Below are 24,287 nucleotides of genomic sequence, written 5' to 3' on the forward strand. Positions count from 1 at the left end.
GACAAAACAAAATCATTCAGACCCCAAGTCATGCTGATGGAATCAAGGTCACAAAGTTCAAAACAGAACTTCCAACATGAGACCAGACGGCCGCTTTTTTGGCCTGCTATCCAGGCTGGCTGATGGCTGATGAATACTTGCTGTGACATCAGCCAAAAGGGAGAAGGTCTAGTGAAACTCTTCATCCCCCCTCTTGGGTTCTCGCCATAAAGCATAGTTTTATTAAATTAGCAAATGTAATTTTCTGGTCTCTAAGAAGAAGAAAATTTTTTAAAATCTCCTTCAAAATATGTGCAACTGAGCTTACTTTGTCTTTGCAAGGGTGTCTGGTGTGACGTTTCCGGAATTAACCACATATATGGGAATGCACACACAGCCTCTTCCTTCCTTCGTGTACGGGGTTGGTCGGTCTGTTGGCAAATAGTTATCAGATGGCAAACACTGCGCTAGGGTCTTTGCCTGATAGAAGAGGAGAGCCGTAAATTTCCTTGAGGGGTTTGGGGTCAATGAAATAGGAATTGTATGTCTTTAAATATCTCTATAGCTTGGCACCTCCTGCTGGAACTCAACAAATCCTAAAAGCCAATTGTCTATACTTAGGACGACTTAAAATAATTGATAGTCACAATGATTTGTGAGGGGCAATTGCCCCAGCTGACCAGATTTCTGGGGATATCAGATACACCCACTTAAAATAAGTGTAAATTATTTTTAAATATCACAAGCCCCCTTTGAGGACCAGCCACTCCCGGGCTTCTTAGCTGTGATGCCCTCTTAGAGGCCCAGACCTGTAGGCACATGTCCCTCCCAGAAGGCGGCACACTGGCTGGGCCGCCCTCAAACTGCCCCATAAAAAAAGAGAACCTTACCCGAACCAGGACTTCTGGCTTTCTTACAGTGTGGGGTTCAGAGTGACCGTTCATCCTGTTGTTTGTAGTCCCTATGGCGTGGCTTTTCAAAAGCAAATGTACTTTGTTTCTATAATTAGGAAAAAAAGTTGTTTTTAAATGTCATCTTTCGCCAGGCGCGGTGGCTCACGCCTGTAATCCCAGCACTTTGGGAGGCCGAGGCGGGCGGATCACGAGGTCAGGAGATCGAGACCATCCTGGCTAACATGGTGAAACCCCGTCTCTACTAAAAATACAAAAAGTTAGCCGGGTGTGGTGGCAGGCGCCTGTAGTCGCAGCTACTCAGGAGGCTGAGGCAGGAGAATGATGTGAACCCAGGAGGCGGAGCTTGCAGTGAGCGGAGATCCAGCCATTGCACCCCAGCCTGGGTGACAGAGCAAGACTCCATCTCAAATAAATAAATAAATATCATCTTTTATATTGCTAGCTTTTATGTATTCCACCCATGAATGATCTTGACCTCTTCCTCAAAAAATCCTCCACTTATCAGATGACAGACCAAATGAAACACGAGGGAAGCAAAACAGTGAAACAATTTGTTTTAGCCTATGGTAAATCACAGTATGGTCTGAAGGGTAACATGCTTTCTAATATTTGGTTTTTAATCTTAGTTCATTTGGGTAGGGACAGATCGATATTTACCCAGGAGTGACATCCTGCTTGGCTCCTTTGATTTTTAATAATCCTAACTCTATTCAGTTGACCTAATGGCTGTGGCAGAGCATCAGGCCTTGGAGGTAGTGTCACTGCCAGTCAGTGCTGATAAGTAGTGACAGGCCCTGTCGGACGGTTGATTCACAGGGCTCTAGAGAGGTGCCAGGGGTTTACAGGGCATGAGCAGGGTGCAGCAGCCAGGACCTATGGAGGAGCGGCCTTAGGCAGGGCCGGGCCTCCAACACCGCTCCGCTCTCCTGTTGCTGTGCTGCAAGGGTCGCAGAGGGACCCTCCCCACGTGACTTCCTGCTGCCCTGTGCCGAGCACTCCTAGAGGATTTTCCTGAGGGTCATGGCCACTTGAGTCCAACAGAGGAACTGGCTGTGTATAGCTGTGTATAAACTAGTTGTGCCTTTGAAGGAAGAATCATCTAATCTCAGGTTATTTTAAAGTAGTACTTTGTTGATTCCTATACTCTTCCTTGCCATTTCCTGGGGATTTCCTCTACCTGAAATCTGTGCACTCATTTGCTGCTGTCAGGCTGGATCCCAAATGGCAGAAGCAAGGGGCCATGCAGATCTGTATAGCTGAAGGTGGGCTGAGAGCAGGGAGTAGAAGTACTCATCAGGTGGCTTTTGTGTAGACAGGTCACTTGGTCCCCATCTGATTCCTTCATTTCTTTGGGCTCCAGTTTATTCCTGATGGAAGAGGGTTCCATCCAGGTTCTCTTTGGTGGAGTGGGGTAAGCTTCCAGGATCTGGAGCTGGATCCTTTTTGCTCCCCATTCACTTTCTTTATAAAGTCTCCACTTCTGCTCTCATTCCTTTCTTATTTCCAGAGTCAAGCTTTGCAGTTAAAAAATTAGTAAACTGTAAAGAAACAATTTACAGTAAACTGTAAAGTGAAATACACCAGTATCCCCAGTGCTAAGTGCTAAATAGATAATGTCTAAACAGCCCATTTGAATGGTCTTTTTTCCTCTTCTTTTTACTCTCCTAATGTGCATGCATGTGTGTGTTTAATTAATTGGATCAACATCTGGCTTAGGACAGTGAGCACGCCCTGTACCAGGCTCTGTGCTAAGTGCTGAGGATGGCAGCCCCAGCTCCCAGAGAATTCTGAGTCAATTTTGCAAGATAGATGTTAAACAAATACATACATAAATAGTTCATTAGAATTATTTTTTAAAACTGTCAAAAAACAATAACTACAGGGTACTATTCCCAGGCCCCTGTTGTGGGGGAAGGGGAAGCACAGGGAAGGCCAAGGAGTGAGGGGTGTGGAGGAAGAAGGGCTGAGGGCAGCTCAGGTCAGGCAGCTGGCTGGCATCTGGCTGGACAGCACACTGGCATCTCCAAGGAAGGGGGAAAATAAGTGCCTCTGGAGACTGTGGGATTCCCAAGTGGCCAGAGTGTCACAGGTCAGGAGGAGGGAGGTAGCAGTGAGGCCGGGGAGGAGGGAGGGCCAGATCCACTTTGCATGTTTGTATAAAGTAAGTCTCAAACTGGTATTTAAAGCTTTAGCCTAAAGGAAGTGTGAAGCCACTAAAACAAGGAAGGGCGACATCAGGTTTCCTTTTTCAATAAAGCGTTCTGTCCATTGTGGAGACTGTATTAAGAGCAAAGGTGCAGACGAGGAGGCCGGTTAGGCTCCATGGGAGTTGAGTGGGAGAGGGAGGTTTGGTCCATGCTGAAGGAGGCAGAAATGGTGAGAGGCAGATAAATTCTAGAACCATTAAGAGGCAGGAACAGATGAACTCAGTGCTTGGTTGGACAAAAAGGATGGAGAAAGAGGACTGGAGAAAGAAAGCTGTCCAAGTTCCTGACAGGGAGTTCTAAGCGGTGAAGGAACCATGACTAAGGCTGGACTTTTAAGGGAGGCGTGGGCATAGGAATAAAGACCCTGAGTTTTTCTTGCACGGTGCTTGGGTGGCTGCGCAAAGCTCCAGTGGATGGGACTGGATTTGGACATCAGATGAGTGCTCTGACCTATCACAGAAATTGGAGAGTTGGCAATGTTCACATGGTAACTAAGGCCAGAGGCAGGGACATGGCCCTAGTGTGTTCCTTCTTGCATCTTTTCCTAGTTGGCCCTTCTCCAAGGGGGAAGGCAGTGCAGGGGAGCCTGCAGATGGGGCAGAGCTGGGGCAGCTTGAGAACCAGCCGGGAAGCCGGTGGCTGTGGCAGGGAGTAGGAAGGAGCAAGGGTGCTGCACGGTGTGCATCACCACTGAGAAGTCCAGTAGCATCCACCAGCGCGTTGGACACAGAGCAGGATCTCAGTACGTGGATGTTGAATTCTCTCCCTCTTCTATTCAGATCTACTTGGACCAGGGTTGAGAACATAATCTCTGCACCCAGAATGCAAGCTTGCTACTCGTTTCTTACACGAATTCATTTGTCAGCAAAGCTTCAGGTTTCATCGGGGTTTGGGAATGCTGACATCATAGACTGCTTTTTTTCTGGAATCAGGCCATATTGATTATTTTCATGGTGACTGTAACTCCAAAGGAAGATGAGGTTATCAAATCAGAATAAAGACTAATGAACCAAAACAGTACCTGGATTAAGAGGGCCCTGATAGACGATGCCATCAGCAACTTTCCCATGCCTGGTATCTCTGCTCAAGTCCTGTATGCTAATTTTGGACATGGTAGCTCTAAAGTGCCAGTGGTGAGACCAGTGATGCCAAGTTGATTGTGGTGACAGTCACTCTGCAGGACAACAAGTGGAAGGGGACAGCACTTCTTGAGTCTTTCCCATCTGAGTAAATGCCTGAGGGAGTAAGGGCACTGAAACAGGCAGTGAATTTTCAGCAGTTTAATTGTAGATTCCCCTTCCTTTGTGGTCGAGGGAGCTTCAGGAGTGGATCATATGTGAGGATGCTTTTAGGTGGCCTTCTCAGACAGCTGGGAGAGCAGAACTTCTCTTTCCCCACAAACACCTACACCAAATCTTTGTTTCTTGAAAAAGAAAAAAAAATTCTAGGCCCATAGGTCTCATTCCTTAAATTAAAATTTAAAATCAAATCAAATTACTTATGGCACAGAATAATGTTGCTTGCAACTTTTTATCCACTTTATCAAAATGAGTGTGGTCCTTGTGTGATGTTTCCTTTTGCACGTCGGTTGCCCAGGCCAGGTATCTTGGCAGGGGTGGGGGGAACAATGTTGTTTGTGCGGGTAATGTTGCTGATTTTGTTTGCTTGGGATACACGCTAAGTTAACCTCGTTGGACTTTTCCCCAGGAATTGATGCGCGTACACGTGGTGGGTCATTATGCTGCTGCACCTGTGTAGTGTGAAGGTCAGTGTGCTTTTCTGATTATAAGAAACCATCCATGTCATTCCATTATAAACCCACTCCACTCATAATGGAATGTGCCTCAGCCCAGGGCCATTGCTGTTGCCCAGCCCAGGAATTATCTCAAGTGTGGCTGGACATTTGAGATCCATCACCCTCCCTCCCCACCACCTGCATCCACCCCAGAATTCGACTGTGCTCCATTTTGAGATGATGTTTTTGCATGTCGAGTCCTCCTTGTGTGATGTGAACGTACAGTTGTTACAAGTGAATTTGTACCTGGAAACACTCTATGATGCTACTTCCAGAATTATAGCCGAGAGCTCCGCTGTCTAGGGGTAATTGCTGTACAGTTGATATGGACAGACAGAAATAGGCCTTGAGACAAGAGCAACGGCTTCTCCTCCTGACTCAGATCCAGGCCATCCTCTAGGAGGCTGATGGCTCATTAGGATGGGCCCTTGCAGCAGGGTGCCTTTCCCTGAAAGTACTTTCCACCAGCTCCCCAAGACTTCCTGCCAAGGCTCCTCCTTCCTCTGTGTCATGGTTTTACTTTTGGTGACAGCCCCGGTTTACAGTCATCACAGCGCACATTTACTGGGCACCATGCATCATGGTAGGTATGATCATTGTCCCCATTTGATGTACAAGGGAACTGGGTCATAGAGGGTTGACTGATTGCTCTGAAGTCTCCCAGTAGGTAAATGAGGAGCATTGATTCCAACTGAGGTCTGCCTGTCTGAGCTGGAGTCCATCCACTGGGCCCTGTGCTGTTTGGGTAATACTCAGCCAATCCTGATGTGAGGCTTTTCTCTAAAAAATAAATAAAAGCCCACATTTGCATAGCACTTTGCAAATTTATTAAGCATATCCACATGCATACTCAGCGAATCCTTGAAATAACCCTGCAAGAAGAAGAGGGACGCCCTGAGATGTTCAGTGCGTGCCTTGCTACGCGTCAGTGGGCGGAAGGGTGAGGCCACGCTCGCATGCAGAGGCAGCTTCTCCTCTGCCACAGGGCCCTGCTGCCTACTCATGCAGAGGGCAGCTCTCTTAATTCACAAGTTCTGCCTAATGCACTTAAAGAATGAGCATAGCATGTGTTGGATTCAGGAAGCATTAAATTAATACTTAATCCTGTGCTGCCAAACATCCAGGAATAGTCTCAGCACAGTCACTTAAATTCCCCTTTGTTTCCTTGAGTATCCCAGCTTGGTGTGCGCTCAGGAGCCACTTCCTCTGTACTATTTTCACACCTCAGAGCTCAGCAGAGCCTTGATTTCCCCAGTTCACTCAGTTTACTCCACCCTCCAGCTGTCCCTTAGGGAAGGTGTAACTTTTGCTAAGAGAAAGTTTTCATAGCAGTCAGTCTGTCTGCATTCCCTTTGGACTTCGGTGTTTTCTCTTTGGCTTTAAAGATAGAGTGAGAAATATTTTTTAAATACCAAGCAGTTCCTTCTGGGTGCATTTCACATTCAGGAAAAATGCCCCCTCTTTCTTCTTTCCAGGATTAGTGTCCTTGGGAAGTTAGGGCTTCTCAGTCCTAGACAATCTCAGCTCATGGCATCTTCAGATACAAGCTTTGCCTTGAAATAAAACTCCTGGAACCGAACAGCAAAGCCAAATATGCACACAGATCATCACAGGGGATTTTATTCAGTGATCCAGGAAACACGAAGGCCAAGTATTCTCCCCTGACATTTATATGAGTGAGTTCTCACCAGGTAACATGAGAGAAGACTGGGATCCCAGCTGATGCTGTCAAGGACTTAGCTTGTGAAACAAAACATGAGCATGAGTACAGCCTCCTGCAATGACACAGGGAACCTGAAAGGACAGGATGCAGCAGCCTTATTTCCAGGTTCCCTGGAAGGTAAATGCAAAGCTCTTTACTTTACCAAACCTTACTCGGTAAAGGGAATCTATGGCCCCGTAACTTCTGTGCTTTCATGTAAATCTTCAAAATTAAAAATAATGCCAAAGTTCCCGACACCTTCCCCTAAATTTATAAGAAGATTCATCATGCTCTGAAATGAGTCTGCAGCACTACTAGCTGGACTTATAAAAATATCTGGAAATAAGCTCTGGAGGCTAAGGTGGGAGGATCGCTTGAGGCCAGGAGTATGAGACCAGCCTGAGCAACATAGCGAGATCCCATGTCTACGAAAAATTTTTAAAAAAATTAATTGGGCATGGTAGTGTGTGCCTGTAGTCCCAGCTGCTGAGGAGGCTGAACGGGGAGAATCGCTTGAGCCCACGAGTTCAAGGCTACAGTGAGCTATGATAGCACCACTGCATTCCAGCCTGGGTGACATAGCAAGACCTTGTCTCTAGAAAAAAAAGAAAATAAAAGAAATACACTAGGCATCATTTAATTGACCACTTAATGTCAGTATATTTTCAGCTTCTGGAATGATCCTCAGTAGGATGAATGCTCATCTCTGAAAGAGGCTCATACAAGGGAGAATTTTATGCTATAACCACCGGTTCTCAACCAGGGGTACATCGCAAACCACCAAGTCTAGCTTCGCATGTGAAGCCTGCCTACTTGCACACTGAAAAGGTCTCTAGGTGATTCTGGTATGCACTCCTGGTTGAGAAACACTAGCTAGACCTGATGGGAACTAAGCCTGTCCACTTCTGTGAATAAGAGAATGAGAAAGAAATCTGTGCTAAAGATCTTTATGCTACAAAAACAAGTATCTTGTCACCCAAAGATGGCTTTCTGAAGCCTATCAAAGGCCCTCTGCGGAGAAAAAACAAAACATGCATTGCAAATGACTGGCATCTCTGTGTCTGTTAGGTCCCCTGAGAGGGCAAGAGAGAACTAACGCTTGTGACAGGGAAAGGGAAGAAGTGGAATTGTGTGGGGACTGCAGCTTGGCAGAGCCTCTGCCAGCCCAGTGGACTCTCAGGAGCAAAAACAGCCTGTTCAGAGACCCAGTGTTGGGTGGGAATGGCAAGGCCCTTGCACTCCCACCTAGCTTAGTGTTAGGCCAAGGCACCCTAAAAAGAACCAGAGAACCCCTCCAAACATAAGTAGAGTGGAAGGAGTTGGTGGCTGGAAGCTGTCAGCTAATAGCATCCTGACAACTGGGCAATGAATCTGTTTTTAAAAGAGAAAGCACAGCTCCATGTCTGCTGTACTCTCCAAAGACCAGAAAATCAGCTTCTCTGGGCTGTGCGGAGTTTAGCTCTGTTTTGACTGCAACGCCAAGGTGTGGTCCTTTGGTGGAATGTACTGCCTTAAGGTAGAGGAATGAAGGGAGGACAATGGACGAAACAAGCAGGAAAACTTGGTTCATTTGATTTCCTTCTGTTTAGGGCATGTGCTAGATGGCAGGACATGGAAGAATAGGGCACTAAAATTCGAGGGATCATAATAACTTCTCATGTTGAAAGTGAAGCCCAGACCAGGCACAGTGGCTCACACCTGTAATCCCAGAACTTTGGGAGGGGGATATCAGGAGGATAGCTTGACACCAGTCTATATAAGCCTGGGCAACATAGTGAGACCCCATCTCTAATAAAAATTTAAAAATTTAGCCAGGCATGGCAGTGCGCCTGTAGTCGCAGCTACTCTGGTGGTTGAGGCAGGAGAATTGCTTGAGCCCAGGATTTAGAGGCTGCAGTGGGCTATAATCGTGCCATTGCACTCCAGCCTGGGCAACAGAGTGAGATGCTATGGAAGGAAAGAAAGAAAGAGAGAGAGAGAGGAAGGAAGGGGAGAGGGAGGGAGGGAAGAAGGAAGGAAGGAAGGAAGGAAGGAAGGAAGGAAGGAAGGAAGGAAGGAAGGAAGGAAGGAAGGGAGGGAGGGAGGGAGGGAGGGAGGGAGGGAGGGAGGGTAAGGAAGGAAAGAAGGGAAAGAAGAAAAAAGAGAAAAAAAGAAAAAGGAAGGAAGGAAGGAAAAGAGGAAAAAAGGGAGAAAAAAAGAAAAAGGAAGGAGGGAAGGAAGAAGGAAAGAGAGGAAAAAAGAGAGAAAAAAGTAAAAGGAAGGAGGGAAGGAAGGAAGGAGAGGAAAAAAGAGAGAAAAAAGAAAAAGGAAGAAGGGAAGGAAGGAGAAGAAAAAAAGAAAGAAAGAAAAAGGAAGGAAGGAGAAAGAGAAAGAGAGAAAGAAGAAAGCAAACAAGAAAGGAGGGAGGGAGAGAAGAAGGAAGGAAGGAAGGAAGGAAGGAAGGAAGGAAGGGAGGGAGGGAGGGAGGGAGGGAGGGAGGGAAAACAATGGAGGGAGGGAAGAAAGAGAAAGATAAAGGAGAGGAGGAGAAGCGAGGAGAGGAGAGAAAGAAGAAGAAAGAGAAGAGCCCAGAGAGGTTGTGTGTCATCGGAGGTCACCCAGAGACCGCAGGGCTGAGGTGGAGCCCCAGAGCTCCTGACAGCACACCCCTCTCCTGACACAGAATGAGCCTTGTTACATCACTCTCCTTCACTCCAAACTCTACACAATAAAGAAAATCTGTGGCTCCAGAACTTTCATGTTCTTGCTTAAATCTTCCAAACTGAAAATGATCCTGAGGTTCCCTATACCATACCCCGCCCCACCAAGTCCTTCATCTAGACACATTCTGGGTCTAGAATGTATCAGGAGACAGAGGTGTAGATCCTCAGGCGTCTGAAACCACAGCCAGCTTCCCTAAACTTCCACTATATCTCTGGCTTGCTTTTGGTTATAATGTTGTGCAAACATAAATTGACAGTCATGAGAAGCCTCTCTTCTAACTCTGCAATTTGTCATCCTGACACCAACAGAAAATCAGGACATCATTAATTCTCTGCACTTATTGATTTGGGACCTCCATTGTAAGGCTGGCGTCTTTCCTCTCCCTCCTCCTCCTCCTCCTCCTTTTCCTCCTCCTTCTCCTGTCCGTCTTCCCCCATCTCCCCGTTCTCCTCCTGTTTCCCCTCCCCCTTCTCATAGTTTTCAGGGTCGGAGTCCTAAGCCACTCTATTGCAATAGCTACCAAAGAGAAAGGGGCTGAATCTGTGTGCATGTGAGGCCACGATCTCTAGACCCCACTGACTGAGGGGCCGCCCTGCCTCCCCTCCAGCTCTTCTCCAGTCACTGCCTGAACTCGGCTCTCCTGGACCTTAGGAGATAAATAGTGTGGTCCAGCACTGCCCTGGGTGAGCTGAGTCATGCCCTTGGCAGGGTCGAGGAGCTCCCGTGAGGAGACCAATCGCCTAGCGTGAATCTTCTTCGGGGACTGCTCGCCCTCTGCCCCCTAAGTGCTGGGCGCCGCCCGTCCCCACCTCCATCAGAACTCGGGTCATCTGCAGAGCCTCGGCTGCTGCCAGGTACCCGGGTGTGACTCCACCACCACCATTTTCCCAGCAGGAAGCAGCAAGCTCAGCACAGAAATAAAACTGTCCTGCTGAGTCGCTCACAGCCTGTCCCAGTAACTGTTCCGGAGCGTCAGCCTGACACAGCACCCCTGGAGGACCACGCCGTGCGGGCTGCAAGCCTCGCCCTTAACCATGCCCAGCAGGACCAGAGCCGCCAGCACAAATCAAGGTCCTGGCCATTGAACAACTTCTGAGCCTGCACTTTAAGAAGGCGCTCTTGTTTTGAATACGTAGTCTGTCCTGTTCTTTCAAAGTAAGTGCTTTTTATCAAGGGCCTGGACTGTCTTTTAAACATATTTTTTTCTCACTTGTACATTAAAGGGAAATGTATTTCTGTCTAGAAAAGGAGACCGGGAGAGGAATGAGACTGTGCAGTATTCAGGCTTGGTTTAAACTAGGGCATGCACACGGCATAGCTATTTTCTTCAGGCAGCATGTGGCCAAAAAACATGCGTGTGTAGCTGACTGTTTTGAGCTTTGTTTATTTTAAGTACTGTATACTGAGGGATTTTGTTCAAGCAAAGGAGTACCAGCTTTATATGCAGCCACAGATGCCTCTCTTGCTTGGTAGTGCTAGATTTAGAGCTCAAAATTTTCCTTTTCAGCAAGAACTAGAAGTTCCCTAGTAGTATTTTTCCCCTCATGCCTGTTTGCACTGTGCAGAATTCTTAGAGAACACGGCTTTGCAAATGTTCTGCGGCAGTCTCAGGATAGCACGGTATGTCAGCAGATATGGGTCCCGGGCCTCTTTGCTTAGCTATGCTTTCTTAATGCAGGTTCTTGCTTTACACGATTTCAAACAATAACTCAGTATTTGCATGATCACAGCTGAATATACGCCACGGATGGATGTGTGTTTTTCTTCCTCTCTTGCAGATTTTAACCAAAACACACACACACAGAAATACAAACTAAAAATGGATTTGGGAGCATTGTATTCGTCTTAAAATTTTTGGATAGGGATTATCCTGGGTCACTCTGGTCCACAGCAGCCTCATGAACTATTCTGAATTCGATGTCAGACCCTGAAATGAGGGGTCTGTGACACCAGCTCAGCCTGGCTTGGATGTTATAGTTGGGAGCATGGACCAGTCATTCCTTTTCAACTGGGCCACTATTTATTGAGTGCCTACTGTGTACCAGATATGGTCAAAGAAGGAGAGATACAGTTGTTAGCAAACAGGTCTCTGGCCGCCTGGAGGTTTTATTCTAGCTGAGAGGAGGGGTGTCAGAAAATGAAGAACCCACACAAGTGCAGAACACGATGTAAAGCCCTGGGAAGTGCTAAGAAGAGAGGCCAGGGGAAAGAAGGTGGAGAAGGGAGCGCCAGGAATGCCCTGTGTGTACCTGCCCTGCCTTGTACCTCCGCCTCTGGGTTCAGTCTAAACACCCATGCTGTCTCTCTATACTTGCGTAAAAAAATAGCCCAGAGGTCACCAACTCATGCTTCTTTGCAAGTGTATTTTATTTGGCTGCCGGTGTTTTTTTATTTGATTTTATTAATGGCTTTTTAAATAAAAATAGGCAATTTATATAAAAATTCAGAATCTTAGCTTCTCTTGAAAAAAATCAAAAGCTCCTACAGTCCTGGGCCCACCCTCTGCTTGGCCACAGAGCTGAGTGAGGAGGGCCCTGTTAGGCCGGAGGGCATATGACCTTCAGCTCATCACCGCTCCTACTTAACTCACCTCCTCTGAAGGCAACTGTGTTTTAGCCTATTTTGTTGCTGGCCCTACAGTCATTACTTCTCCCAGGGCAGCAATGCTTCCGGTGTCAGGACCCCACCCCCCTTACCGGATGGGCCCTGTGGGTGCTTCCTCCTCTGGCTTTCCCTCCCAGTCATTTTATTGAGGTTTACCTCTCCTTGAGGGCTGCAAGGGGCTGTGGAGGTACCATGCTGTCGGAGTCCCGGGCCAAGTCGCAGAAGCCTCTGTTGAAGAATGGGCCCTGTCCTTCTGCAATTCCAGATGCCTTTTGCTTAGCCTAGTGGGACAGGGAACCGAATGTGGATGCACAAAAATCTAGTTCCTTTCTGTTTTCTTTTATTTTTTTGAGACCGAGTCTTGCTCTATCACCCAGACTGGAGTGCAATAGCGTGGCCTCGGCTCACTGCAACCTCCGCCTCCTAAGCAATTCTCCAGCCTCAACCTCCTGAGTAGCTGGGATTACCAGTGCCTGCCAACACGCCCAGCTGATTTTTGTGTTTTTAATGGAGATGGGGTTTCACCATGTTGGCCAGGCTGGTCTCGAACTCCTGATCTCAGGTGATCCACCCGCCTTGGCCTTCCAAAGTGCTGGGATTACAGGCATGAGCCACCATGGCTGGCCACAAAATCTAGTTTCTTTGTACTCATTATACTCACAGGTCTAAATGGCTAAGATGCTCTTGGAGTTATGGGTTCATTGCACTCCTGCTTGATTAAACCCCAGCCCATGCTCTGGTTACTTCATCTTTTCTCCCTTATACAATTCTACCCGCAAAGTCCTTCTCAGACTCTTTCTTCCCCAAATGGAATTAGCCTAAGCATATGTTATTTTGCTCCAGTTACTGTTTATTTCCATGTAGCTGTTCAGAGTAGAATGCTATTACCTGACAGGTAGGCGTCAGGTAATCGCAAGGGGCAGTGTCATTCATCCAAGCTGGACCCAATGCTCTAGGGGGTACATTTCACAGGGTTGGCTCACCTTGTAAAAATCTCAGCATCCAGCAGTATCCTCCTCCTGTCTCCATTGATTCAACCAATGTTGGTCTAGAATTCACTCCCTTACCATACAGAATATTTCCAAATGTGCACCATTATCAGAACCACACACCTGCGAGCCCTCTACTCAACATATAAGTGTGCTTTTCACTTACACTCATCACCCTTCCTTGCTCCATGATAGATAATAGGTTCTTCTCTGGTCAACGCCTTCCCCTGCTACGTGGGTCTTTCTTCACTTCAGTAGCTCACCTCTGAGTGTCCTCCCCAACTTTCTGCCCCCAGTCAGTATCCGTGTAAGTGAGGAGCTGTCTGAGGCTCACTCCCGGGGCTTCTGGTTCTTCTGCTGAGAGTGGATCTCTTCATAGCTGTCTTAGGGCCATGTGTACTTACACCCAAGAACCGGCAGCTTTAGCATCACCTGGGAGCTCAGAAAAGTAAACTCCGGAGCCCACTCCAGAAATGCTGAATCAATCTCCGCACTTTAATAAGATTTCCAGGTAATTCATGTAGACATTTAAGTTGGGAACACACTGGCTTATACCATGGCCCAAGCCATGCAGAGGCTTTCACAGCTACCTCTGGGCCCATTGATCCCAGTCTCTCATTAAAAACTCCTTTCACCAATGTAGAGATGTCATTTGATCATTGGTTATGAGTTCCCACAGTCATACCCATGCATTTTGTAACCTTCATCATGGATAGACTCTCCATCTATTAGTAAATATCACTAGCAGTTGGCCAGACTATAAAAGATCCTTGGGAGCTGAGTCATTCATTATAAAACACCTAAATGGTTACTGGGGAAAAGCAATCTTGCAGTATAGTTTAACAGTAGATGTAGAATGTGGAAAAACTAATTAAAGTCAATAAAAGACAGTTGTTGTTAAATAGCCTGTTAACCGCCAATTGAACAAGACAGAAAAGTGGTTAAGAGCTGACACAGAAGTCCAGTGGCCAACCTTGATTAGAGTTCAGCTTTGCTTCCAGCTGCGTAACCTTGGGGGCATTATTTAGCCCAGTCATTTGCAAGTCTGTCTGCTCAGTAAAATCATCTGTAGAGCTTGGACAGGGATTTTCAGCTGCTTGGGATTTACCTAGTTCAGTAGCTGGTCAAGGCTCAAACAGCTGCACTTAAAAAAAAAAAAAAATTATTGGTCATTTTGATGCACAGCCCGGTTTGGGAACCACTGGCAACCTCTTGGAGCCTCTCATTGCCCCTTTCTGGAATGAGGACAGTAATAGAGAAGCTTCTTGAGTTTTTGAGAGAATTGAATGGTAGCATGAAGGGAAGGAAGGGTCCTGCCACGTGCCTACACATAGTTGTTGCTCACTCGTTGGTAGTGATGATGACAGTGATGACCATGGTGGTGGTGATGGTGAGGAGACAGGCTCCATTTACACACCCACTGAATAAACTCAAATCTAGCCTCCTTTATTTCTCAAATACAAGCCTTACTTTATATACACATCTGTTTAGAAGCCCACAAACATAGATTGTGAGAATAAACCCTATCATTTTATTATGGCTGCTGGTAGCTCTGTTCTAAGCTTGATTCCACCTTTTAATAACTCTGACTTAGGTTTGTTCAGTGCCTTCAGTTTTCCAAGGGCTTTAAATACATCATCAACTTTTACATTCCCTCCGATGTTAAGAGATGTGCATTGGGAGGCCAAGGGGGGTGGGGGTGGATCACCTGAGGTCAGGAGTTCAAGACCAGCCTGGCCAACATAGTGAAACCCTGTCTCTACTAAAAATGCAAAAAAATTAGCTGGGCATTGTGGCAGGTGGCTGTAATCCCAGCTACTGGGGAAGCTGAGGCAGAAGAATTGCTTGAACCTGGGAGGCGGAGGTTGCAGGGAGCTGAGATCGCGCCATTGCACTCCAGCCTAGACAACAAGAGTGAAATTCCGTCTAAAAAAAAAAAAAAAAAAGTCGGGGGGGAGATGCAGAGATATCACATGAATGCATTCATTTTATAGCTGAGGAAACCGGCTTAGAGAAGTGAGGGGCTTGCTTAAAGCTGCCCACTGTACCACCTGGAGTGAGGTTTAGATCTCTGGACTCTGAGTGTATGCTGACTGCTGGTCTTTCTATCTAAAGCTCATGTTAAGAGAAATTTTCCAGGCAAATCTCCTTGATTGACTGGTAATGAATATCCCCAGATTAGATGAACAATTGCCTGGGAAGTGTCTTTGTTTCCTGAGTCAGGCTCCAATTTAGTCTTATCTTCAGGTCTTTTCAAACCCGAGGAGACCAAACACAGATCCTTTTTTTTTTTTCCAGTAGAGAATCAATGGCCACTGAGAGCAAAATAATGAAGCCCCACTTAAGTGAAAATAACACAGGTAATTGTTAGAGAGAAGAAATATGGCATGGCCCACTAACTCTATATTGTAGCACTTGTATTTGCAATTTTTCATGAATTTGTTCAGGTAATTAATTTTATGAAATAGTGCCAGGTGGCACGGTTCCACTTTCCCAGCCCTCCTGGAAATATCTGACTTACTAGACAAGCACTTTTACTGGAAAGTTATGTCAAGGAGTTCAGGAGAATGTACTGGAAAACACGCAAATCAAACATTAAGTCGATATACAATCTGCTGACACCATACTAGCAGGAACCTCGACAAAAGCCTCCTTACCTCCCCAACCATTGTTTCCCCTCAGCAGAGAGTTCAGTCTTCCAGCTTTCTTGGATATGATATACAAAAGTGTGTGAGGAGCCAGGAATTTCCTCAGCTCTACCTCAGTTTAATTACCATCTCTCTTCACTTCCAGCACTGTTCCTAATGCCCAGAGAGATGGCCACTCTCTACTTTTGAAAACCACAGAACCAGCCGTAACTGTATCTATCTAAACTTGTCTTTGCTAGAGTCATTTATATACCCTACCCTTCTTCTATGTCACTAGAAGAAGGGATATTGAATCATCCCTACTAGGGGCTGCCGTCTTGGTTTGCTCCCCTCATCACGTTTTCTATTGTTGACTAAGGATAACTTTGTCATTCCTCGCTGGGCTGTGCAATAGCTACTTTACACTCAGTCCAATGATCCATAATTACAAGTTTAGAAGAGGAAACACAATGCCCTAGTCGATTAATACAATTAGAGGTTAGAACACAAACTCTATGTTATTTAAGAATTAGGGCATCTAAAAGCTTGACAAGTGTGCCCAATGTGATCCAAGGAGCTAACCCAACTATGCTAATTCCTCATCTAGAATTCTACTTCCAAGCAAAAGAGTTTGAAATAAAAATAGCTGGAGAGTCAAGTACTGTTCCAGGTACTATGTTACCTTATTTTGATAACTTCAGTCACCATTGCATAAAATGAGATTTATTCAGGCCGGGCATGGTGGCTCATGCCTGTAATCCCAGCACTTTGGGAGGCCGAGGTGGGTGGATCACCTGAGGTCAGGAGTTCAAGACCAGCCTGGCCAACATGGTGAAACTCTGTCTCTACCAAAAATACAAAAATTAGTTGGGCATGGTTGCATGCCTGTAATCCCAGCTACTCAGGAGGCTGAGGCAGGAGAATCGTTTGAACCCAGGAGGTGGAGGTTGCAGTGAGCCAAGATCGCACCACTGCGCTCCAGCCTAGGTGACAAGAGTGAAACTCTGTCTAAAAAAAAACAAAAACAAAAAACAAGATTTATTCAATAAATATGTATTTTGCAACATATTTATTCATAAATATTTGTGGCGTGGCTCTTCTGGGCCATGCACTGTGCTGGGTGCAGGGGATGACATGATGAGCCAAGCCAGCCCCAGCTTATTAACAGGCTTCCAGTTTAGTGAAGGAGAAAAGCCATTCCACTCACAGGAAATGTGGATATTCTGAAGGGGGAAGGAGCCCAGCTCTATGAGCATGCATGAGGGAGGAGGGAGGACTTTATTTGGACTGAAGTTGAGGAACTAAAATATGAGTTGTAGTTAATTAGGTGAGAAGGAAGGATTTCTTTTCCTTATTATAAAAAGTGATGTCATCTGCTTCCAAGAAAATCTGACCTAATTATTTAATATGCAGAGGTGTGAAAAATAAAACAAGCTCAAGTTTGTCATGACTAAAACTGTCCTTTTAATCTTTAAAGTGTGCTGCTCACCATCTTGCATGCCATCTCCTATTATTGGATAGGTAACTCACGCTCTAGGTCCACAGTAGGCCCTCATAAATGTTTTGAGAGCCTTTAAGGCAAAGAATAATGATTGGCTATTTGTTTTATCATACAATCCAAAATAGTAAATGTGAAAAGTTAGTATGTGGGTCTTGAAACTGTGTTTGGCATTGAAGATATCACAGACCACTGTGAAAAGGGAGTGTTATAGTACAAACCAAGTAAAAACATAGTGAAGATGAACATCGGCTGGGTACTGTGGTTCACACCTGTAATCCCAGCACTTTGGGAGGCCAAGGCAGGCGGATCACCTGAGGTCGGGAGTTCGAGACCAGCCTGGCCAACATGGTGAAACCCTGTCTCTACTAAAAATACAAAATTAGCCAGGTATGGTGGCAGGCGACTGTAATCCCAGCTACTTGGGAGGCTGAAATAGGAGAATCATTTGAACCTGGGAGGCAGAGGTTGCAGTGAGCCAAGATTGTGCCACTGCACTCTAGCCTGGACAAAAAGAGCGAAACTTCATCTAAAAAAAAAAAAAAAAGATGAACATCAAAGTAATTTCTGATTAATAATATCATGGTGAAATACTGCAATAATTAATGAGTAGTACATTAGCTTAATGTGTGCCAAGGGAGTGATAAGATAAGTAAAAGCTACTTCACTAAAAGCAGTATTTCCTAGAACAGAACCTGCTATTCTTCATCCCCCTTCTCTGCATCTGGCTTCCCCTCCCCCAACATCCCCCCCAAAAAAGAAAGAAAGTAAGGTGTATAGACCATGTATTGACAATCATTTATTCGATTCTATTTATGCCAAGTAAGACTTAATTTTAACTTGAGAGCTAAGCATTTTAGAATATTGATACAGAAATCAGGAAACAACAAAGAACAATGCCCACTCTCCGTTCCAAAATTAACAGTGTCACAATGATTGTTGTTAGATACTCACTCATCCTTTTCATCGTTCATTCATTCTGTGAGCCTTAACTGATTATTGTACTAAGGGCTGTGGGGCCACCCGAATGAACAAGACACAAAGAGATGTTCACACAAATATAGTGTATATGTTAATATTCCAAAGTGAGCTATTAGTAGTTGGCCATGAAAGAGTTCTGTGGTCAAGTAAATTTGGGAAACACCCAAGTTAAACAAAATGATCTGATGTATTTGCTGAAGGACCTCTCTGAGTCTAATATATGGCAAGAAGGGGATTTTGAAACACAACATTAATATCACATTTTTCTAACTTATCATCTTGTAACTCATGATTACTTGGGTACACTCTGGGAATCACTAACCTAGGCAGTAAAACAGGGTTCTGCCTTCAAGGTAAGAAGATTGATATTAGTAAGACAGATTAGGGCCCGAAGCAAGAGGCTTGGGGTTCGGGTGGGTTAGATTCCCACTCTGATGGAGGGGTAGCAGCAAACCTCCAGTGGAGAGGAGGTGAAAAACCAAAACCAAGCACCATCATCTAGACCAAGCAGACTTGATGGGGGATTTATTTTATTTGTGTTATTAATGTTAATACTATTAATTATTATTAGTAAAAGCAGTGTGTTGAGGTGACCCTCAACAGAGTACCAGGAATTTTAGCACAGGGTCTAAAGAGTATAGACTCTCAGCTGAGATTTTAGGTTTGTATCCATCTTTTACCACTGCTGACTTAGATGACCTGAGGCAAGTTATTTTGCCTCTCTATGTCTTAATTTATTCATATGCAATTGGAAATAATAAAAAGAATAGTGGTATTCAGTGAGATAACATGGGTGAAGCACTCTTCACATTCCTGGCACTTGGCAAGTTTTCATTAAGTGCTCATTAATTATTAGATGCTCATTAGTCCTCCCAATCCTATGAATCTGATATTGTCTTCTCTATTTTATAGACAATAAAATTGAAAAAGTTTAATACGATGTTAGGATGACACATTAAAGGCCAGGCATGGTGGCTTATGCCTGTAATCTCAGCACTTTGGGAGGCCAAGGCCAGTGGATCACCTGAGGTCAGGAGTTCGAGACCAGCCTGGACAACATGGTGAAACCCCGTCTCTACTAAAAGTACAAAAAAATTCAAATAAAATGAAATCAATATGTTGAAAAAAAAAAAAAAGTACAAAAAAATTAGCCGGGCATGGTGGTGCATGGCCTGTAGTCGCAGCTACTCGGGGCTAAGGCATGAGAATCGCTTGAATCTGGGAGGCGGAGGTTGCAATTAGCTGAGATTGTGCCACTGCACTTCAGCCTGGGCGAAAGAGTGAGACTCCATCTCAAAAAAAAAAAAAAAAAAAAAGAATTACACATTAAAAAGTAATGGAGCTAACATTCAAACCCATGTTAGTTTAACCCCAAGCCCCATGTTTTTCTAGTGTAGTATGCCAATAAAGCAACTGAGAGGCATTTTCATACCAGATTATGGAACTAATTATACACTTCATTTACAGGTAGATCTTGGTCAAGAATGTCTCCAAAACTGGATTAAGCCAGTGTAATTGAATGGGAATCTAGACAACCAGGACAGACTCGGAATTTTTTTTTAATGTATTGGCCCAGGAAGGCTAGAAATCCTCCACTTGACCTAACAGAAGATAATTAGAATTAAAAATGGCACTAACTGAAAACGTACTTGTTAAATTGCCTGTGCTTATAGAGTTGTTGTTGGCCCTGTTGTTTTTGGTCAGGAAAAAGAGACATATTTTTATTTGTTGGAGCTAACAGAGGCAAATGTCTTGACTTGGGCAACAGTTACATTGCTGATGGTAGGGAATGGCTTCTGTAAGGTTAAAGCTTGGATAGAAAATCCCTACATGTAGCAGTGGGAAGTGCACCCCAGTTTTTTTTGTTTTTGTTTTTGTTTTTACCAATTCAACTCTTAGTGAAATATGAGTGATCACTTTTACCTTAGCCCCCAGATTTAGGAAAAAGTCAGCACTCTCAAGGAAAACAAAACAAACAATAGTATGCTTCAGTCTGCACTATTCTTCTACAAAAAATGTTCAATTTGGCCCAAGGAGGGTGGATCACCTAAGGTCAGGACTTCGAGACCAGCCTGGCCGACATGGCAAAACCCTGTCTCTACTAAAAATACAAACATTAGCCGGGTGTGATGGTGCATGCCTGTAGTCCCAGCTACTTGGGAGGCTGAGGCAGGAAAATCGCTTGAACTCAGCAGGTGGAGGTTGCAGTGAGCCAAGATCATGCCACTGCACTCCAGCCTGGGCAACAGAGTGAGACTCCATCCAAAAAAACCAAAAAAACAAAAAACATTCAATATATAATTTTTAGAGTTATAAAACATGGAGAGAAGCAAGATAATATGATAAGTAAATAGAAAAATACTATCAACAGAAGCAGACCCACAGATGAATCAGATATTGGAACTAGCAGAGAAAGACTTTAAAACATCTACTGTAAATATGTTCAAGAATGTTCAGAAAAAGATGGCCAGAATGAATAAATAGATGGGGGATCACAACAGAGAAATGGAAGCCATAAAAACGAAACAAATAACATTCTAGAGTAAAAATAAAAAAGAAACATCTGAGGTAAAGAATGGATTGAATAAGCTTAACAGCAGAACAGAAACTGAAATAAAAGATTAGTGAACTTAAAGAATGGTTAATAAAATTGTTTAAACTAAAGCACAGGGAAAAAATATTTAAAAACACTTTACCCATCATCAGTGACCTATTAAATGGTCTAAAATGTGAGTAGTTGCAATCCCAGAATAATGAGAGAGAAAATGGGCCAGAAAACATATTTAAAGAAATAACAGCTGAAATATTTGGGATACAATGAGAAAATATCAATCTGTAGATTCAAGAATCTCAGTTAATTCTAAGTAGTGGAGATACAAATAAAACCACACCCAGGTACATCATGGTCAAACTTCTGAAAACCAAAGATAAAGAAAATATAACAGCAACCACAGGAAAAAATGATATGCTGCATATAGAGGAATAATGACAAAAAATTATGGCTGACTTCTTATCAGAGCAATGAATGCCTAAAGGCAATGGAAAGTCATCCCCAGTTGAGAAAGAATTTGTGGAGGAAGTGTACACCATGCTCTGACGACAGATAACAGAGGGTACAATCTAGTTAAGGGATCAAGAAAGGCTTTCTTAAGAAAGGACTATCTGAACTAAGATCAGAAGGGTGAGATGTTAAGTAGGCACAGAGAAGGGAAGATGTTCCAGGTATATGCAAAGCCCCCATTGCAAAGGAAAACATGTCACATGGAAAGACTGAAAAGTGCCAAGATAGGCGGAACATAGGGACCAAGGAAAAGAGATGAGCCACACTAGCCATCATAGGACACAGTGTGGATTATTGTTTTTATTCCAAGAAAAATAAGATTTTTGAGTATTTCAAGCTGTGCAGATCACTTCTGCTGTCATGAAGCAGCAAATTTGTGTTTGAAAAATTCTGGATAAAGTAGACAGACACCAGAGTAGCTGAAGAGATACCAGGAGGCCATAGGAGTGGCTCAGGGGAGAAATGATGGTAGCTTGGACTAGGTGATGGATGGTATCTGTGAAGATGGAGAGAGGTGGACTGATTTAATGTTGATTTAGTAGATAGAAGTCATAGGACTTAGTCATTGCTTGGATGTGGGAGATGAGGGACACAGAGGTATCAAGACTGACTTGTAGGTTTCATCTAGTTTGGTGGATGAAGGTGCCATTTACTGATGAGGGAAATTCTGAAGAGGAGCAAGACTTATTTATTTTTATTTAACGAGCACTCACATAGTGCCTATTGTGTGCCAAGCACTGTTCTAAGACAGTTTGCAAACATTAACCTCTTTCACAAGAGTGAGAGGTTGGTACAGTTTTTGCCCCAGTTTTACAGATGGGGAAATTAAGAAATTAATTAACTGCCCAAAGCATTAATTGGTAAGTGCTGAAGTAGGATTGGAACCCAGGCAGTCTGGCTCCAGGGAGCAAGTTCTTGAGCGCTGCACTAGGTTGCTTACAAGGAAGTATAATGAGGATGAGTCGCAGGAGACTGAGGCATTCAAGTGGCCACAGGCACCTGGAACTGAGAAGAGAAGTTAGGGCTAGCGATGAGTATTTGAAAATGATTGGCATAGGAAAAGTAGATTGTCTTTATGTAAAGGAAATTGCCTTTTTTTTTTTTCTTAAACAGGAGCCTTATGTCTAGAGCTCCAGTTCTGTTGCTGTGCTGTGCTATGCTGTGCTGTGCATAGCATCCCAAGCCTGTTCTTTGAAGAGGGCAGAGCCTTTTTCCTAAGGAGTATGACTTCTATGTCTTCCTCGTCGGGTTTGTTCTCTTCTATTTGCTCTTTCTCACCTGTTTGCTGACCCCTAGTGGCCCTTGGAAGCGCTGCCCCAAGTGCAAGGCAGTTTAAACCCTTGCGGGTAAATGCAGCTGGTGCAGAGTGACCTGGCTGACCCTGGTAGAGGACCGGGCAGCTCTGAACTCCAGGAACATGTGGCACGGACTCCACCCCAATTACATGGTACCTTCAGTTAAACACACGAGATAATCACAGCAGCAGGGGATAAGCCAGAAAGCATTTTGTTCTGTGACAGTGATGTTTTTTAGCAAGTGGCTACTGACAAAGTGAACATTCAGATTTCAGTGGTTGCTGAATGTTGGCCATATCAATCATATCTTTATTGTGACAGTAAGGGGCCCATCAATGAGTGCTTCTGTCTCATAACAAAAGAGTAACTGGCAGGTTTTTGTTTTGTTTTGTTGTGGATTTTGTTGGTTTGTTTTTAATTTTTCAGCATTACTTATTTGTTGCTTAACCAAATTAGTCAGTAAAAAATTACAAATTGGTCCACTGCAGTGGCTCACGCCTGTAATCCCAGCTCTGTGGGAGGCCAAGGCAGGAGAATCACTTGAGGCCAGGAGTTCAAGACCAGCCTGAACAATGTGGTGAAACCCCGTCTCTACTAAAAATACAAAAATTTGCCAGGCATGGTTATGCACACCTGTAGTCCCAGCTACTCGGGAGGCTGAGGCATAAGAATCGCTTGAACCCAGGAGACGGAGGCTGCAGTGAGCCAGGATTGCACCACTGCACTCCAGCCTGGGTGACAGAATGAGACACTGTCTCAAAAAATATATATGTGTGTGTGTATGTAACAAACCTAAAGAAATCAGTAAATATTGAGGCTACAAGAAAAAAGAAAACAATGGCTATAATTCATTGAATAATATCTGTATATCAGCCACTTTATAGATTTCATCTGATTTAACATTCACAGCAACTTGCAAGGTATTGATGATACTATCTCACATATGATGAAACTGAAGCTGCAGGGTAAGTCCTGGGCTTTCCCAGGACTCCATAGCTATGGAGGCAGAGCTCAGATTCAGACCCAGTCTTCATGATTTTAAAAATATGTTATTTCCCTGGTGTTAGGATGCCTTCAAATGAATCTATAATTACTTACTTAGCAGTTACCTTACAAAAACTAAGCTATGAAAAGTAGTTTTCTCCTCCAAAGAGTCTTCAATGCAGTAATGAGGTTAACATGCATTCCTAGGGGAAAACAAACTATTAAAATTAATAAATTTACAGTTTAAAATGCCATTTCCTCCTTTGCTTCCTCTGAACAGCTACTATAAATAGATCAGAGATGCTCTATAAGTAAATTATACAGCCCTGGGCCATTTTCCTTGTCCATTTGCATTTCCACCTTCTCCCTACTTCTCAGTCCCCAGGCCCTCCTGCCATTCAATTACATCCTCAGGACTCTTACATGACACATATATGGCTTGATCTGAGTATAAGGTGGTCACTTCACCCATTTATGAACAGTCACATCACATGTCTGTTGAAAACAGAAGGCTACACATCTGCATGTAATAGTTATATTTAAAAGAATTGATATCAAAATGACAAGAGTGGTTATGATGGCTAGTAGGATTTTGCATAATTTCTTCTCATCTGCATTTCCTGCGATTACTTACCGATGCAATGAAAAGAATACAATTCAATTTCCACATTCTAAAGAGAGAAAAATTGTTATTTTTCTCAGAGAGGAAACAGGAATTTAATTGAAGCATCTAAAAGCTTCAAAACTTCAGAGATTTTTGCCTCTTAAGGACATAGGGATGAGGGTTTTCATTAACTTATTAAACACAAAAGAATTAAAGAAAATTACAAATATTCTTGGCAGCATAGCACTGCAGAACAAGCCCTGGAATTGCTAAAATAATCTGAGCTCTGTTTTTTTGTTTTGTTTTGTTTTGTTTGTTGTTGTTTTTCTGTTTTGAGATGGAGT

The 24,287-nt window shown here is 44.1% G+C and overlaps 1 protein-coding gene across 11 annotated transcripts in view; it reads left to right on the forward strand.

Annotated features, from left to right (window-relative positions):
- Window positions 1-24,287, forward strand: part of LOC105494192 (HECT, C2 and WW domain containing E3 ubiquitin protein ligase 1) — a 468,767-nt gene that overhangs the window by 125,686 nt on the left and 318,794 nt on the right. For 4 of the 11 annotated variants that reach the window (XM_011762396.3, XM_011762400.3, XM_011762395.3 and 1 more), the window contains one exon: window positions 4,808-4,865. The exons of 6 other annotated variants lie outside the window; for them this stretch is intronic. In XM_011762396.3, the coding sequence (XP_011760698.2) occupies window positions 4,839-4,865 (27 nt within the window). In that variant the 5' untranslated portion in view covers window positions 4,808-4,838. Of the gene's footprint in view, window positions 1-4,807; window positions 4,866-10,197; window positions 10,456-24,287 lie in introns of those variants that run through there. One more of the 11 variants, XM_011762399.2, reaches the window with a different exon arrangement.

Source organism: Macaca nemestrina, chromosome 4 (assembly GCF_043159975.1).
Source record: "Macaca nemestrina isolate mMacNem1 chromosome 4, mMacNem.hap1, whole genome shotgun sequence".
NCBI lineage: Eukaryota > Metazoa > Chordata > Mammalia > Primates > Cercopithecidae > Macaca > Macaca nemestrina.